The sequence below is a fragment of the Alligator mississippiensis genome, chromosome 13, assembly GCF_030867095.1.
Source record: "Alligator mississippiensis isolate rAllMis1 chromosome 13, rAllMis1, whole genome shotgun sequence".
In the NCBI taxonomy this organism is placed as follows: Eukaryota; Metazoa; Chordata; order Crocodylia; family Alligatoridae; genus Alligator; species Alligator mississippiensis.
The window spans coordinates 55992557-56011348 of record NC_081836.1 but is presented as its reverse complement, the minus strand read 5'-3'; the positions used below and the strand labels follow the sequence as shown (position 1 = coordinate 56011348).

The following is an 18792-nucleotide window of genomic DNA, read 5'->3' as shown; positions in this document are numbered from 1 at the left end:
ATAGCCATCAGAGTTCAATTGTTATGCTCATTTATTCTCATGCTCAAGGTAATAAGCAGAACAATTTAGTGACCATGTGGAGGGAGGATGCTTTTAAACTGTCTTTTAAAAATAAAAATATCTGAATTCACCTTCAAAAAAGCCTGTTCCACTTAACCTCTTCTTTTCCGTGTTTTGATGCAAATCGCCAATGAAATGAGGTGGTGCTTGTAGACTCATGGGTGGATTATATGTGCTATATGGTTTCACTAAGGTAGATGGTATTAATGTGTCCTTTGTTCATGAACTGCTCTTCTGAAAGCAGTGGGAACCTTCTGAAAAGATAAACTTTGACAACCAAATAGCTAAGTTCATGTTAAAAAGGGGCATTCGGTTATCCATAAGATGTTTAGCCTCTCTTGAATAATAAACTAAGTTTGGTTTGGAGAGTTTAAACTCATTTAATTCTATACCAGATGATACAGGCAGATGTCTTGGGTTTACTCTCTTGCAGCGAAAAACCTGCCCTGTGCAGACTAGACATTTTTTCTCTGCGCTCAAGCAGCTTGAAACTCAAATCTGTTGAATCTATTCCTACCACAAGCATGTCCTTCTCTTGTAAAAACACCCAAATGCATTCACAGCAAGGCAGTCTGAAGAGGAGAGAAAGCTAGAAATAATGCCTTCTTTGCCTCATTCGTCTTGTGGCAACAAAGCATGAAAGCGTCACACCGGCTAAAATCTATGCAAACATAAGAAAAGTCCAGGCTAGATTCAAGGTGGCACGAATCCGCCTTTGCACTTGCCTTGTCAAACTCAAGGCAATCTAAAGTTTTTGTCTGGAAAACTATGTCTAGACAATGAATTTCCAAGCATACGAACCAGGCAAATGGGGTTATATTTTGATGCCTTTTAATTCAGATAAAAGAAGTAAACAGTGAAGTCAATGTCTTTAGCATATTATTACAGACTTATTCTAAAATCACAAATTTTTGGTTAGGATCTTCTTCCAGCCTTCCATATTATTGCTACTGGTAACCTGCTAATTTAAGAACACCAGGGTACCGTGTGCGGTGGGCCATGCATTTCTGCCTGTCGATAAAAATGCTATTTGCTTTCACCGCTATCTCCTTTTCTAGGTTCATCCGTGTGTCTTCCAGGTTTCTCAGGGACTGCTCAGACTCCTGTAGTTGCTTCTTCAGCGATTCAATGGACTCCGTTAGTTCTTCAACTTCACTGATCAGCCTGAATTGAATTAGATAGGTAATAAAAATTAGAAGCCAGCAGTATGTGACTCTCAAAGGCATGTGAACTGTTATGACTCTACAGTTTGTAGTCTTTATTCTCATGACGCTCAACAGCCCAGTAATTAGTTGTTAGACCTGCAATTACCAGGGCCTGGTGGGTAATGGAGACGTTGAGCGATCGGGTTATAAAATGAAGCTGCTCTCAGAGCGGTGAGTGAGATCTCTTCCAGGAAGCCTAAAGCTAAGAGTGCATTCAAATGACTGCAATTATAAAGGTCTCCCAAAAATTGGATGGTAAAAAATATGCCCAAGGAGCATTTAGAGAGAGCTTTTTGCCATTAGTCATAATCAACTTATCCTTTGACGTAAGAATGGTTGCATTGTGCGAGCCCCCTTGTCAAGAACAGGTGGCGTAAGAACTGTTCCATGATGCGCTGATTTTTCACTGACTGCGTATTTATTTCAACTCATTTTTTTTTATTTCTGTTGGTGTAAGGTTGGAGGAACTGATGAAGCCAACAGAGTAACCCCAGATTTCTGCTGATGTAACTAAAATCGGGTTGCAGTCTCCCATCTGATTTCAGATTGAACTGCAATCTGTCCATCCGAGAGAAGACTTTCCAAGTGAGACCCATCGCTCGACTGAGTTTCCGGGAGGACTTTGAATGTTGCATCGCGTCTCTCTCCAAACATCTATTTCACAAGACGAGAGAACCCCGTGTGCGGGTATCTTTGGAGGGTGGAGGGTGATTTGAAACAATATAAGCCCCCAGGTCAACAAAACAATGAGACACGGCCCTTAAGCGTGTCCTTAAACCACGTTGAAGGTAATGCTCATGCTTAAAAGCTTTGTGTAGGCATAGCTTGATGAATTGAGGCCCAAAATGAGTGCGTCTGAGACAGCACGAAGCACTGGGATTAAATCTAAGTACTGCACACTCCACCGAAGAGCGAAACAGCATACTGGCTTCGAATGCTGCATTTTTCCTACCCATACACTGTATAGCTAGAAAAGCTCATGCCCGATTCTTTGGGGTGGAAAAAATGAAAAGTAATTAAAAGAACCCTAACAGGGATCCAGAGTGGCACAATTTGATCCTTTAACTGAAAAGGATATATTAATCTCCAGTTTTAAAATGGATTATTCCTGACAATCGTATTCTATCAGTCCGGTCCTTCAAAGGAGTTTTCCTCACTTACGGGAATGAGTGGCCCATTTACCTCCTCAGGGCTGGGAGGGCAACTCATTCACCACATAACCCACCTCCCAGTGAACCTCAGCCAACAAGTGTAGGGGCTGCAAATTGTCCGTGACCCGCCAAGTTATTCTGGATCAGTGGAAAAAGCAAAGAAACTGCATTGCTCCAACCATACAACCATGTCTCCGGAGGTCCTATTTATGACTACAGTAGCCCTGGCTAAGATCTTCCTTAAAATGACTTTACTCACATGTCTCGCACCTTTTTCCCCAAAAACCCTCCAAAATTTAACTTGTATAGGTTTAACACTGGACTCCATCCATGAAAAAGCCAGCTGTATGCTGTGACTCTGTAAAATATCTTTTTCTCTACATTCTGCCTTGCAAAACCTGTGAATGACTACCGTATGTTTTCACGTACCATATGCCTGCCAAATAAGATATGCACCTGGGTTATGTAAATGAAAAATATCAGCGTTGGTCCCGGTGATTTCAGCACTGACTACAAAAATATGTGGCTCTTCTAGGCTGCTGATGCTAATGCCTATACAGGTCTTTGGATGTAGTTGGGGTCTTTTAGGACATCAAGCTCTTTACCTGAACTGCGCTGGATCTCTGCAGAGATCAACATTGGGCCGAAAAGACCGGTCATACAGCCGTGTTTGAGCGACTTTCATTGGCGCCTCTTTGTCTTTGATAGCTTGCTTGAGAGAAGCAATATTGCTTTCTTGATCGCCGATCTCCTTCAGGGTCTGTTAGGAAAGAGAATAACCGTGAAGAAGACAGGCTTCATCAAATGAAAATTGCTTAGACAGCGCCATACAAGAGCGCGGTGCTTTGCAGACATGTTCTAACAAGGCCTGTTCATGCCCCCTGTGACTTGATGATAACTTTGATCGCTCGTTTGTGGCCACAATACACAATGGCAACAGCAAGCTCTCTTCTTGCCCTGAGCTGAATGGAAATGGTGATCTCCACTCTGAAGAGCTGAAGAATACCTTGTTCTGGTTACAGATGTACAGTTTCTTAGTATTCCCTATTCATGGTAGAATTAATCTCAGCGAATCATTGCTGGCACTGTATTTAATCCAAAACGATGTTAGGCTGTTTTGAATTAGATAAGAGACTCTCTGCCTTTAAGGTTCTGGTGTTAGCCAACTTTGAGCTGCTATAAAAAGAAGGGAAATACCCATTTCATTCTCCTAGCTTCTTGCTAGCATAGAATAAGAATCTGATTTATCAAAATACTACAGACAGATTTCACTTGAAGCACCTGGGAAAGTCCATCTCTACTTAGGCCAACAGAAAAGGCCATATGATTTCAGCATGTGCATAACTGGGACCACAACCCATTGCTGGATACTAACATGCTGCACCCCTCGTAGGCTCAGAAACTTTTCATAGGGTATCGCTCTATCCCAATTGTCTCAGCAGAAGCAAAGGGTAGTAGAAACCTTGCAGCCAATACATGGGAGGGAGCCCTTACTTTTTTCAAGTGATGCTCCAGTTTGTGCTTGGCGTCTTCCATCTCCTCGCAGCGTTTGGCAAAAGCCTCGTCCACCAGAGCACACTGCATGCGCAAGTCCTCAGCAACGTCGTGCAGGATGTTGTCAATCAGCGAACGGAGGTTGACGGACGCCAGTCTCTCTCGCTCAGCCCGGTAGATGTTGTCGTGACTGAATTTTGCCCAGGTTTCTGGTGTCGAGGCACTGCAAGAAGAGGTGACCGGGGCAAAAGTCAGAGGCTCCTGTTTTCAGACTGGACTTTGTCCAAGTTGCACTAGGCAGAATTGTCCCATTTTGGTAACTTCTGCCAGGCCAGAAACATTTCTGAGCTGGCATTGACCTTCTAGTACTAACACATGTAAGACATGAAGAAGTAATACGTGTGCATCTATCATGCAATGACCACCTGCCTATGTTCTTGCTTCTGAAGGAAGTAAAAATTATCCGGAGCCATCACCTTTCCCAAACAGGAATAAAAAAGATTCCTATGTTTTACATCAGGGGTGGGCAATTATTTTCGGCAGAGGGTCTCTTACTGAGTTTTGGCAAGCAATCAAGGGCTGCATGACAGGCAGCCCAGGGAAAATAAATATTAATTTTCTACATTTTTTAGGGGCCCCGTGGGTGGGATAGACTGGCCTGGCAGGCCACATCCGGCCCCTGAGCCGCATTTTGCCCACCCCTGTCTTAGGTAGTCCAAGGGGCAAGCGCTATGAAGACAGCAGGACATAAACTCTAGGATTTCTGGCCAATCTAAGCTTTATAATCCATGTTAGTTAAATCTGGCAAACAGGGAAACAGGATTCTGCGGCAACACTTTGCCATCTGTTGAGCAGCAGAAGAAACTACATGATATTTTGTGTATCGCATAGTGAAGATCCTGATTGGAGGAGGGGAAAAAGCAACCAGATTTCCTATAGCTAAGCTAATACACTTTCTCTCTACATAAGAGAAGTGGAACTTTTCCTTTCAGTCACTAATTGAAGTCTTAATTTACTGCTTGCCATCAATGAGAGCCCGTCGGCTGATTTTGGTGGGGTTTGGAGCAGCCCCCAAAAGTGTGAGAGAAGTTACTGCAAAATACTTCTGCAACATTTAATATGGATCTGTGCAATGTCTGCAATCTGTTTTAAAATTACACCACAGTCCAAGGTCTGATCGCAGCTGTCTCAAAGCTAGCTTAGATACCAAGCACGGCGTAAAAACACACCAGAAATGTTGGACGTTGCGCTGTTGCCAAGACCTGAGCAGGCTAGTTCAAAGCTAGCTGCTGTGCGTCCCCAGGAGGTGCCCTCCCAACTACAACTGCAGTAGGTGTGATCTTCTAGCCCATCCGATACAACTATCCATGGGTACGCTCTTATCCCACAGTAAATGCGAGGTAGCTTACTCCACTTTCACTGAGCATACATGACGCCTTCTCCATACAGGTCGTTGTATGGAGACACCTTCTCCATACCTTCGCTGAGCATCTGTGGCCTCCTCCATAGAGGTCACTAACAAGTCCTTCTCACCTCTCCTCAAACTTTGCTGAGCCAGGATGGAACTGGATGTTGGTGCTCTGATTATTGTATCTTCCACACTTTTCATCAATGTTGTAGGTTTCGACCTTATCGGACCAGTCCATTTCACAGATCTGCTTGTGGTCTCGATTCAATCTTAAAAGGTCAAGAGTATCACAAATCACTGCTGGGAAAATCACACAACTTTGCAAAGTCATCACAAACTTTCTGGGACCCAGGTCATAGCCTGGGACTTTCAATGGAAGCTGGGTAGCTAGCTTACTTCTTGGAAGAGCCCAGCCAACACTTAATCCCAGAACTTTTTGCAGAGAAGAATATAGAGACTAAATACCTTGTTTTACCCGTTCTCTGTTGGACTCAACTCTTCTCTGTGGTCATTGCACAGTTGGGTCTCTGTGGTATAGAGGGGATTTCTTGGGAGGGTTGCCAACTGGGTCTGAAGCTATTCCAGATTGTTTTTGTCCACATGATGTAATATAATATCCTATTAATAGTCTCCTGGATTGCTTTCAAAAGTCACCAGGAGATCAATACCAATTCCGGTAGACCCCTGGCCAATCCAGGAGGGTTGACAACCCTATTACTTGGACCTGGGCTTCTGCCGGCTAATCGTAGTGGAAAGGAAACTGAATTGTGAATTGACCCATATCATTTACTGGGTTCTCTTTTCCACTCCCCCCTAGGTTGTACTTGGAAACTGAATGATTTGGTCCTTTAGAAAACACAAAAATGACTTGCGACAACTAAACTTGGTGGTTTCTTTTCTAAATTAAATTGTTCGTGCGGAATGCAACTGATTGTAAAATATCTTTAAAGAGGGTAGGTTTACCAAAAGCAGCGTTCTTCTCTTGTTTGTTACCACCAGATGTCAGTATAAACCAACAAATTAAAGAACATTTAGGCAAACCTAGGTAATACCAAGACCAGTTTAAAACAATTACTGATCTGAAGTGGAGTCCATGCTCAATAGATGCTCTACTGAGCTTGAATTGAGGTAATTAAACAACTTAAAATCATTGAGTGCTTCCATTTTTTACACGCTTTCTTAATTAAAATAGCATTCTGCTTTTACATCTAGCAGAGCATCGTGAATAGCTACACTTAAGAATAAAGACATTGTCTATGTTATACGTGCTTAATGGTATATAGTATCTTGAAATCCCTTGGAGAAAAAATATTTATGAAATCCTAAAGAGGCATATTATAAATAAAAATATGTATTACTTTTGAAGGGCAATAGACTTGCATTTAGCCTGAATGCTGGGGTTTTCTTTTTTCTTTTTTTTTTTTTACATCGGTCTTAAGTTTATATTAATATATGGTGGCAAAAACTCTGATAAAGCTCCTTTTTCGGTCAAATTTCTTTATAGGGCATTTTAATACATCTGCAAGGCACAATGAAATGAGATTAGACCACTAGCTTCATCAGAATAAAAGGCTTGTAGTATACTTCTATTGAAATGCAATTGTGAGTTGTCACAGAACTACGTAGGCATATTTGCAAGCAAAACTAAAAATTTGAATATAACATAATGGAAAACACTGCTACAAAATGACATGACACTTCTATCATCTCGCTTGCTAATGCTAAATTTGCATATCTAACCACCTCTTTCTAGAGGATTTAAATAGAAAGTAAGAAGTGTAGAGATCCTGTGGTGGGACGAATTTCACCCACTAAGATGTCTATCCCTCTGAGCTGATCCTATAAATTAAGTACAGTGGAAACAGTGAAAAAGCATCTTACTGCATCTGGTTAACAGCTTGCATCAATGTTCTTTTCAAAAGCTCCTGAATATTTCTGATAAGCTCTGCTTCCTAGATAAAAATATAAAGATTATATGAACAATGCATCCAATTTGCAGAGGTCTTTGCTATCAGCACCTGTTGGGACATTGCTGAAACGTCCACTTGTTACCCATTATTTTTGGCACCGCTTGTCATTATTGTAAGCGGAGATCTTTTGAGGTGTCGGCTATAATTAAAATACAAAGACGGCCAATCAACGCTGGGTGAATTCACTGATAAACTATTAAAACAATGAATTGTGAAGAATGGGTATATTCTGAAGTCTTTGTGTCTTTTTTATAGATGTACCAGACGTACAGAGTGTGTATAATATAAGAATAAGAGATATATTTTGTCATATTAAATACAACACGTGTAATACATAGGTTACAAGTAGAGAGATGGTTGCAAAATCACCTACAGCATTACTATATATTTAAACAGGCTGAAGATGCCCAGGCTGAAATAATCCAATGGATTTTCCATTTTGGTCATATAGGGCCAGACCACAGCTGTCTCAAAAGAACCCTGCATCTGATAACGGCCAACTCTAAGGTATATGGGAAAAATAACATCTGCATCGAGTCATTGATGTGATGTTGTACATGGAGGAACATCTTCCTCCTAACATGGTTGAAGCCATGAAGACTTGGCCTACTTTGAGACGGCCCGGATGCTTGAAGTCCCAATTTGAACGGTTTTATGTCCGACGGGTGGAAGAATGTAAAATCTTAAAGGAATGTTGGCATTAAATTGATTTGGATAGGAAAGCATCTATTCTTCGTCTTGGCCTGTAAGACATTTGCTTTGGGTATGAACTATTTGTGCTCAATGAGTTGACTTCCGACCTGGAAAGCTTGTGCATTGTTATGCGGTAGCTGGTCCAGTGAACACGCTCCATTTCCTACACTGTACTCTTACTTCCAAAGCCCAATGTTTGTGGTTCAGACATGAAAATGAGCTAATATACATGAAAAAGCTCCTTATTCATTTTGCTATTTTACTGCAAACACAGTCCAAGAACCAACACAGGAAGCACAAATTCCTGAACAATTGTTCCCTCAAAACCCTGCTGGCACTAAATGACCATGTTATAACAATGATCTCGACAAATAAGGAGATATACAAACCATCGACATTCATCGTAAGAAACAGAGGTGAAAAACGATACCGAACAAATTGGGTTTTTTATGGATAATAACAGCTTTGATAGAAAAGAAAAGCTGGTTTTTTAAAAAGAAGGCCATTCAAACCACACCTATGGTATCCCTTTAATAACATTTGCTTGCAATTGAGAGAAACAAGGCTTTTATATTCTGCATGATAGGAAATATTTTGTGGGCTGATTTCTCAGAAGACCATCGCTTTGCCACATGGGTGTTGAAAGGTTTAGCAAAGCACGGCATTTGAAACTGCATTAAAGAAAACTGATCTTATTCTGTGTTGTGTAACCTCCGCGCAAATAAAGAGACCATTTCCCTCTATGATTAACGTGCAATTTAGTTTTTAAACGAGGCCAATGCGGGTTTCTTACGTGGAAAAAGTGATTCCGTGCTGAAATAAATGAGACGCTTGGTGAATGACCCAAACTAAAATTAACTGCATCTCTGCTGGGGAGGTGTGCACTTAAATAGAGCGTACCAAGGTTGCGGTAGCAATTGTCATAGTCAATGGGGACCATAAACCTAGTAGAACATGGAGAAACCTAATGTGTCCCAGCAATTACTTCTAGATATTGATCTACCATGTGATTTTTCCTGACTTAAAACCAGCACCGTGCTAAGCTACAGAAACCAGTAGGACCTCCTTATTAATCTTACAGCCAGAAACTGGGAAGACTGAGCATTTCTGATCAAACTCTGTCTTAGTTCAATCTGAACTTAGTTAAATTTCCCTCTTGCTTTACAACTTCCCTCTTGCCTTACAGCCATGTTTCTCTAGCTATGTCCAATCTAGTAAAAGACATGCAAAGTGCCCTGCTCACCTCCGTCCCCAAATTCTCCATTTTTTGCTCCAGACAAAATTTGATGCCGACTCAGGGCTGTGGGACAGGACTTCCAGGACTTCCAGCTATGGACAAATTCATTATGTGCTAGAAGTGAAATGGTCCCCAATAAATTCTCACTGCTTAACATAATGTACCTGGCAAATTGTTGCTGATCCAAGGCTAAAGACATCTTAGCCACAGGAAAGGGAGAAGAAAGAACATGTGAGCTGTGACCCATGCTCACCCATAACCTACAGTCCTTCCTACATGTGCATTATGGGAAACCAAGGGACCTTTTGCCCCCATGCTATTCATTCGCCCCTCTTTCCCACAAAAAAGCTCCATCGGTTCCTCCCCAGGTGCTCTGGCTGCATGTGTATAGGTGCCCCCAGGCTGAAAGGAAGTGATTTGAGAAAGCTACTCCCTGACCCTGTTGGGAAATACGACCAGGAATGATACCAAACTTCACCGCTGCCTTCTCGAGTTGCAGAACTGCCTCTTGGAGCACCCCTGGGAGGGGAAACTACCACCTAGAAATGCAGCTGTTTTAGCTTTCCCTCCCCCTGCCATCCATCTCCACGCAAATCCCCATTCGAAGAGGTGTTTTTGGGTATATATATGACCCAAATTTACCATACCAATATATGACCCAAATTTACCATACCAATATATGGCCCAAATTTAACCTGAGCATGGACCTGTAATAGTAATTGCCTAGAAGGTCCAGCCCACGCCACAAGAAGGGAATACAAAAGCGTGTTACAAACCAGGTTTCAGAGGCGTATAAACCGTGCTGGGCCATATCTTCTTATTCCCACCCTTACTGATCTCATGTGTATCTTCTCAGCTTGTCTCTTAAAATGAACCACTATGAAAGCTAAAGTAACCCTGCCGTGCTTTCAGGTTTCCTCTCCATAGTTAATAGACCCCCTTTGTTGTCATAAATGTTTGTCAATGAAAACGCAATGAGCAGTTTGCAGTTTAGTGCCTAATAAATGTTATTGCACTTTATAGTGATGGTGCTAGCGTCTTTCTTCGCAACGGTATTGGAATGATACATCCATCACCACGCATGATTTTATGCCTCCTGACACGTGGAAGAAGCCATGGGAATATTTAAGAGCAAAGGTTTATGAATGTCCCAAACGGTAGCAATCTAGCAGCATAGGATCCGTGCTCCATTTTTGCATCTGCAAATTGCAGGCACAAGGAACTGCAAATGGAAGGGACGGCACTTAGAAATTCAGTGACATCAGGCATGCCCGGGCATAATTGTGATGGGCAGAGTGAAGCCAGGATGAGGATCTGCAGGCCTGAGACAAAGCAGAGGACAGCACATATTTCCAGGGAGGTGGAGGCTGCAGAGAGGGGTTCCTCCACCGCTATGCTGTTTGCCAGTTGAACTGGTCTGGAGCCATAATTACACATAGCTTGGTGTGTTTAATCCAGTTACCTCTGCCCAGGGCTGCCTTACTGGGAAGCAGCTTGTTTGCTGGGTGCGTTTCCCTTGAACACGAGTTCACCTGGCAAACAGACAGATCATGGAGGCTGGAAAGCATTTTCTGCCCATCCCTTTGTCCCAGTCTCATCTCTGGCAGAAACATGCACACTTCTATTTTATTTTCTTTCAATATGTACAAAGAAAAACCAAAAAAGGACCCTTGCATTTTTATAGCAGTAACAGTGATTGCCTTTGATTCTGCACCAGGGAACAGTGACACCAACTTAGCTGTCAAAGCAAAGGTGCAACGAATCGAGGAGGTGGGCCAAATGCCTTTCCAGGGTAACACCAATGACATAAAAATAATTAAATCTGCTTGCCCAGGGGTGGTATTTGGCACCCAGCTAAAATATCTGAACACTGCATATGGAGAAATAAACCTGACATGCAGAATATACACAGCCGACAAGTGATTTATTGATAATATACTCTCCTGTGACAAGCCCTCTGCTAGTGCCTCTATTATAAATATTAGATGCTTACACACATGTATTTATACTGAGGTGGAGGGGATTTAGAGGACATGTCAGCATGAGCCAGGCTGCTCAAATACATCAGAGGGTCGCACCCAAAGAGTCGTGGTGGATGGGTCGGTCTCGACCTGGAAGGGTGTGGGCAGTGGGGTCCCGCAGGGCTCGGTCCTTGGACCGATACTCTTTAATGTCTTCATCAGCGACTTGGACGAGGGAGTCAAATGTACTCTGTCCAAGTTTGCAGATGACACAAAGCTGTGGGGAGAAGTGGACACGCCGGAGGGCAGGGAACAGCTGCAGGCAGACCTGGATAGGCTGGACAAGTGGGCAGAAAACAACAGGATGCAGTTCAACAAGGAGAAATGCAAAGTGCTGCACCTAGGGAGGAAAAATGTCCAGCACACCTACAGCCTAGGGAATGACCTGCTGGGTGGCACAGAGGTGGAAAGGGATCTTGGAGTCCTAGTGGACTCCAAGATGAACAGGAGCCGGCAGTGTGACGAAGCCATCAAAAAAGCCAATGGCACTTTGTCGTGCATCAGCAGATGCATGACAAATAGGTCCAGGGAGGTGATACTTCCCCTCTATCGGGCGCTGGTCAGACCGCAGTTGGAATACTGCGTGCAATTCTGGGCACCGCACTTCAAGAAGGATGCGGATAACCTGGAGAGGGTCCAGAGAAGGGCCACTCGTATGGTCAAGGGCCTGCAGACCAAGCCCTACGAGGAGAGACTAGAGAACCTGGACCTTTTCAGCCTCCGCAAGAGAAGGTTGAGAGGCGACCTTGTGGCTGCCTACATGTTCATCACGGGGGCACAGAAGGGAATTGGTGAGGATTTATTCACCAAGGCGCCCCCGGGGGTTACAAGAAATAATGGCCACAAGCTAGCAGAGAGCAGATTTAGATTGGACATTAGGAAGAACTTCTTCACAGTTCGAGTGGCCAAGGTCTGGAACGGGCTCCCAAGGGAGGTGGTGCTTTCCCCTACCCTGGGGGTCTTCAAGAGGAGGTTAGATGAGTATCTAGCTGGGGTCATCTAAACCCAGCACTCTTTCCTGCCTATGCAGGGGGTCGGACTCGATGATCTATTGATCTTCCGACCCTAGCATCTATGAATCTATGAATCACTCAAGCTAGGTGCATGTTTGGCTTTTTCCCCGAGTTCATGTATTTGCAGTTCGGGAGCTCAATACTGTAAGAAAACGGCACAGTTTATATGGGTTCATCCTTTTTATTCATGAATGATCTTTTTTTTTTCTTTTAGGAAAGAAAAAAAGGCTTTCTTCCTCCACCCTTCTCTTCCTAAGCAGAACAACAATGAGGTGCTTTCCACGCCAAATAGGGAAGAATTGATTTAAATGATGGATTGTAAAGTAATCTCTTCTAAGTACTCCAAAGCTGATTTATACTATGTACCTGAGAAGCTTTTGGTTAAACAAATTCATCCTGCATGACAGCAATAGCTAAGCGGTGTTACATGTCACTCTAAATAGGACTCCTTTCTCCAAGAGCACAGAGAGAGAAGCTGAAACCAAAAGTCAAGGATTTCAGGGCATCTTCACAACTGCTCCTGGTCTTCTTGAGGGGTCATCTGTAATGGCTTCTGCCAGAAAGGAAAGGAAACCACGTTTCCACGTCATGCTTTCCCTCTTCATGTGCCAGTCTGGCAGGGCCGTGTGAAACAGCCCCATTTCATTTTGACTTTTGTTTCACCATTTCAAAGGGACGGTGTTTTGTTTCGAGTTTTGTTTCGTTTCGTCAAAATGGTTTTGCTGTTTCGACACGTTTCAACGTTTCGCCCGTAGGCGTTTTCATGATCCCCCATTCTAGCCTATAACTTTATCATTGCTTTCCTGATTTGGATGAAAATTATAAGGTTGGTAGCCCCTTCTGTGGGCATAAACCTTGCCACCTTTCAAGGAGATAGGTGCAGGGGTTTCTGGGAAACTGCGCCTCAAACTGCTGACAAGTAAAACCTGTGGATAACCTGGAGAGGGTCCAGAGAAGGGCCACTCGTGTGGTTAAGGGCTTGCAGGTCAAGCCCTACGAGGAGAGACTAGAGAAACTGGACCTCTTCAGCCTCCGCAAGAGAAGGTTGAGAGGCGACCTTGTGGCTGCCTATAAGTTCATCACGGGGGCACAGAAGGGAATTGGTGAGGATTTATTCACCAAGGCGCCCCCGGGGGTTACAAGAAATAATGGCCACAAGCTAGCAGAGAGCAGATTTAGAGTGGACGTTAGGAAGAACTTCTTCACGGTTAGAGTAGCCAAGGTCTGGAATGGGCTTACCCGCGGGATGATGGCAGGCTGCTGCTGCCAGCTGGGACCGGCGCTGGGCACAGCCTGTGCCGAGCACTGGGAAGCCCGGTGCTGCCGCTGGCCCCAGTCAGCAGCATGCTGTCATCCCGCGAGCAGATCCGGGGGTCCGCGCTGCAGCAAGCCCAGCTTCGAAACGCAAAACATTTTGAGTGCCCTCATTTCGAAGCTGTTTCAAAGCCTTTTGTTTCATTTCGATTTCGCTATTTTGAGCCCGAAACGCATCGAAACAGCCTCGAAACGAAACACCCATCGAAATTCTGCACAACACTATCTGGTGTTATATACCATGCACTGCTGAGATGTTGGTTGTAGCTTTGGCTTGCATTAGTTCTGCCTCTAAGCAGATGAGAAGTGTGAAGGAGTCCTCGCTTCTGTGCAAAGGAGCACAAAGAAACCACAGACTGGTGAACCCCCCCCGCCCAAAATTTCAGAGCGGAGCAGCAGCCCCCAGGGTGCCTCCATCCAGTCCTCCCAGCAGATCTCCCAAGGGAGATTTAATGAATGATACTTCTCTCCAAGCACTAGTCTCCAAGACCACATGCTAGAGTGCCTTTGGGGGCAACACTGCAGCCTGTTAGTAAAAAAAAAAACAATGGGGGGAACTTTCAGTCCGCGACATGTTCTCTCTGCATACAACTCCCGATGCGGTCAAAACTTGCCCAAAACCAGTGCTGTCAAATTCTCTCCACAGCTGATTTTAGGAAAACATCTCCCCTCCCAGAGGGTTTTTGCTGGGGCACGAGACAAGTGGCTCATGCAGTCCACACTGGACTTGCAAAGGAGGCCACACATTTGAGTGAATATTTCTACTGTCCCATGGCTTCTGCGAAGGGTTAAAAGCAGAAGGATAGACCTGTGAGCAGGGGGAAAAGATAGGAGTTTTGCTATAAAACTTGCTGGAAGCTGTCAAATAAACAAGCAAATGAAAATAAACTCCCTGGTAAATTGGCTCATTAACTTTGAATGGGCAGCTAGATTTCGGGGAAGAACAGCTGTAAGTGTCAAGTATGGCTATTAAGCATTTGAAGAGCAGGACATTCAAGGTAGGGATTGATCTCCTGCAGCGAAAAAAAGGCATACAGCCCTAGCCAGATCTTGAAAGAGCTAGCAAAAGCACGCCCGAGTATATCTGAAAACCTGCTATTTGCAAAAATCTCTGCTGTAAAAACCCGTTCTGTTAAAAATGTGGAGGATTTCCTCTGCTATTGTGTATTCCTCTTCCCTCATTCCTTATTGAAAAGGTCATTGGCATGGTAACAAAATCTTTGTTTCTCCAGAGTGCATCTGTGTCTAATAGTATGCTTTGCCTGGGATCACATCACTCATTCTTTATGGCACCTAGGTGGCTGTCCATGCTTTGCCGTCATAAACAGAGAACTGTAATTTCAGTTAAAGAATTAGCAGCGGGAGCGGAAGGACTTAGCAAGGAGCCAACAGTTCTTCATAGAGGACAAGAGACAAGAAATGCAAGAGATAAGCTGCACTAGAGCAATATTTTTTGTTGTAAATAGATATTTCACCAAGTTTTTTACAAAGCATCAGAAGCTTCAGAGAATTTCGGCTAGATCTGTATATAATGCCGCTGATGTTCATGGGGCAGAAAGGCCATCCCGGTACCTCTGAAGCCACTTTAATGCTAGCTCGTCTGGCTATATTATCAACTGGGATGTTCTCCAAAATACCAGTGACTCCTTCAGCACGATCCCAGGCTCAATAAACTTCCCCTCAATGAAGTCTTCCTCTGTGCTTTTCTAAGTGGTAATAGTGGCGTCTCGTTTGATCAGTAACAGGATCTAATTTGATCCTGAATCAATTTTAGGCACCTTTCAGAAAACATTGGTGATTGCAAATAAGTAGCTATGAGTTTATTCCCCAGACAGAAAAAGAAGGATCATTTGCAAATACAGCCTGGGCCCATAGGTTTCATAGATACATAGATTCATAGATGTTAGGGTCAGAAGGGACCTCAGTAGGTCGTCGAGTCCGACTCCCTGCATAAGCAGGAAAGAGTGCTGGGGTCAGACAACCCCAGCCAGGTGCTTGTCCAGTCTCCTCTTAAAGACCCCCAAGGTAGGGGAGAGCACCACCTCCCTTGGAAGCCCATTCTGTTATCCTAATTACATATGTGCAATTACTGTGACACCCATGGGATGGCACCGTTCCAAGGGCACTTTCTGGCCCGGTATATTTTGCATGCACTATTGACCTGAAAATAGCAGCTTCTGAGAAGCAGCTAGCAAAGTTTTTTTGCTGGAGGAAGGTAGCTTCCTGCAGGGAAAAAGGGTCGGAGCTGGTGCATTTCAGAACAGCATCAGGTTAATATAAGGTTGTCAGGAAAGCATGTCTATGTGCTCAGTGCCTGCCAAGAGCTGTCATCCGGTGCAACGGTGACCTGTCTCCCCTGCAGTCACTCAGTATACTGTAGATTCTGGTTTTTATTGTGCAACATCAGAGCCTACCACCTCTTTCTTTCCCTCAGCAAGATCAAACCACTCCTCCCCCTTGTAATACGGGGAGGAGAGGGATGGCCAGCCATTGTCTACCAGAGGGCTGCAACTGGTTCCTAGCCTGGGACCTAAATTGTACTGAACTGGCATAATCTGTTCCATTTCCACCTCCTTTTTCACAGGACAAGAGCAAAGGTCCTAGTGTTTGCATGTGAGTGGAGGCCACAGATGTCTAATGCCAGCATATGATGCTCTGGAAGCCCCCATGCTGATCATCCTGGGACCAAGATGGGAACAGGAACACCGTGGAGCTGGTAGTCTCCTTCACTTGCATCCAGGTACCTACAGGCCAGCTTGAGCAAGGCAGAGTCCAGCACCAGAGCAAGCGGAGCTGGGTCCTTGTGCTCTGCAGGGAAGTGTCTTTTGGGCTGCAGCCTGCACATTGTCTCGAAGGCAGCGGCTCTCAACCTTGCTAGACTCAAAAAAAAATGCAAAAATCTAGAGCTCTTGGTTCAGAGATGATCCCTTTTATTAGACCACGTAAGACATTGCAAAAAGAAAAATATCTTTTTTTCTTTGTTAGATAATTTATCTAACAAGTTATCTTTAACGAGGGGTGCCTTGAGTCTAACAGACTTGAGGCACCTCTTAGATTACATCAGGTTTTAGGGTCGGAAGGGACCTCAGTAGATCATCGAGTCTGACCCCCTGCCCTGGGCAGGAAAGAGCGCTGGAGCTCTTGGAAAATGCCAGCTTGTAGCTCTCACTCGTTTTTTGCCTACAGAAAAATACTAGAGCAATTCTTCTGGTGCACAGAGCTCAGAAGGACCCTAGCAGGGCAGACGGTTTTTAACGGCCTGGCTTCCTATTTTAAACCTCTGGGTTTATCTCGTCAAATCAGGTTTGCATGCCTCGCAGTGCTAACATTGCACAGCCCCCTTGAAAGGATTTCAAGGCACCCCCGGGGGGTTGTGGCTGCCGAGCTGAGTGAGAATCACTGATCTACGCCCTGTGCTCATGTGTCTGGTACAGAGGAGATCACACGGGATGGCTTTACCAGAGGCACCCTGGTTGAGAATCACTGATCTGTGGTCTGTGTTCATGTGTCTGGCATAGAAAAGACCACACAGGATGGTTTCACCAGTGATGCCCTGGTTGGGAATCATTGATTTATATGCTTGGTGTTCATGTGTGTGGTATAGAGACCACACAGAGCAGTTTAATGGTTTAATCAGTGAGCCCCTGGTTGAGAATCACTGATCTATATGCTCTGTGTTCATGTGTCTGGCATAGAAAAGACCACACAGGATGGCTTCACCAGCAACACTCTGGTTGAGGATCACTGATCTACGCTCTGTGTTCATGTGTCTGGTCCAGAGGAGACTGCACAGGATGGTTTAATGGTTTAACCAGAGGCAACCTAGAGGAGGATCCCTGATCCATGGTCTGTGTTCCCATGTCTGGCATAGAAAGGACCAAACGGGATGGTTTAATCAGTGATTCCCTGGTTGAGGATCACTGATCTATGCTCTGTGTTCATGTGTCTGGTCCAGAGGAGACCACAAAGGATGGTTTAATGGTTTAATCAGTGACCCTCTGGTTGAGGATCGCTGATTTATATGCTCTGTGTTTGTGTCTGGTATAGAGGAGACCACACAGGGTGGTTTAATGGCTTAACCAGAGTCACCCTGGTTGAGAATCACTGATCTGTGGTCTGTGTTCATGTGTCTAGAGGCATAGAGGAAACCACATGGGACGATTTCATCAGCGACCCGCTGGTTGAGAATCACTGATCTATATGCTCTGTGTTCATGTGTGTGGCATACAAGAGACCGTGCAGGATGGTTTCACCAGCGACCCCTGGATGAGAAGCACGGGTCGAAGCGCAGGTGCCTTTGCTCAAGCGGGAGAGGATCTTATCAGGCGAGAGGCTGACTGGGGAAGAGCCAGGCAATGGCACCAGCGTCTCCCTTCTCCACTCACCTTCAGCAGCTCCACCTCCACCTGGTCCCGCACCAGATCCGGGGGCTGCCTCCTCTCCCGACACTGCAGGTTATCGGTGGCGATGGAGTAGGGCACCTCGGTGGCGTCCAGCGCCCGCTCCAGCCGCACCTTCTGCGCCGCCAGCAGCTCGGTCTCGGCCGCCAGGTCCTGGATCTCCTTCTGCAGCTCCGACTTCCAGAAGTGCAGGTCCTGCAGGCGCTCGCCCACCTTGGCGGTGGACTCCTCCTGGGTGCGCTGGGCCAGCGCGGCCGTGGCGGCGGCCAGGCTCTGGGCTTGGCCGCGGCAGCGCTCGGAGCAGTCGCGGTCGGCGAAGGCGTGGTGGTACTGGGCATAGTGGTGCTGGTGCCACTCCTCGGGCAGGTACTTGGCCGTGCGGAAGCCGGCCGTGGCCAGCCCGCAGGATGAGTCCGGGCCCGTGTTCAGAGCCACCTCGTGCAGCTTCACGGGCAGGTCCCGCACGGGCACCGCCTGCGGCGCCGGCTCGCGGGTCAGCAGCACCGCGCCCTGCGCCATGGCCCGGCCTGCCCGGCACCCCGCGCCGGATTGCTACACGCAGCGTCCTCCCGTTGCCCCGCGCGACGGCGGCAGCCAATGAGCGCGCCGCGCCGCGCCGCGCCGCTCGGGGGAACGTTCCATCGGGGGAACCCCGGCCTGACGTCGGCCGCGTTCTGTTTGCCTCCCGTTGCCTGGCAACCAGGGGGCGGGGGAAGGAGGGAGGTTCGTGGTCTTAAAGGGCTAGAGCAGCTTTACCCCCCAAAAAAATATTTCTATTTTTTATTTTAAAATAGGCAGCGCGTGGAGGGACTCCCGAGGGGTGCTG

At 45.6% G+C, this 18792-nt stretch overlaps 1 protein-coding gene across 1 annotated transcript; it reads right to left on the bottom strand.

Annotated features, from left to right (window-relative positions):
* Positions 1–874: 874 nt before the first annotated feature.
* On the bottom strand, positions 875–18580 carry TEKT4 (tektin 4). The gene is made up of 6 exons (XM_006274747.3): positions 17952–18580; positions 7200–7270; positions 5444–5587; positions 3911–4133; positions 3022–3176; positions 875–1224 (listed from the first exon to the last, which is right to left on the bottom strand). The coding sequence occupies exons 1-6, from the start codon at positions 18483–18485 to the stop codon at positions 1008–1010; spliced, it is 1344 nt and encodes a 447-aa protein (XP_006274809.2). The 5' UTR covers positions 18486–18580; the 3' UTR covers positions 875–1007.
* Between the last annotated feature and the right edge of the window lie 212 nt (positions 18581–18792).

Excerpts from the sequence above, each read along its gene's own strand:
- TEKT4 (XM_006274747.3), bottom strand. The coding sequence starts at position 18,485 with ATGGCGCAGGGCGCGGTGCTGCTGACCCGCGAGCCGGCGCCGCAGGCG. Across the intron at positions 4,134-5,443 it reads TCAGCAAAGTTTGAGGAGAG|TGCCTCGACACCAGAAACCT; the intron begins GTGAGAAGGACT and ends CTCTTCTTGCAG. Across the intron at positions 1,225-3,021 it reads AGAGATCCAGCGCAGTTCAG|GCTGATCAGTGAAGTTGAAG; the intron begins GTAAAGAGCTTG and ends AATTCAATTCAG.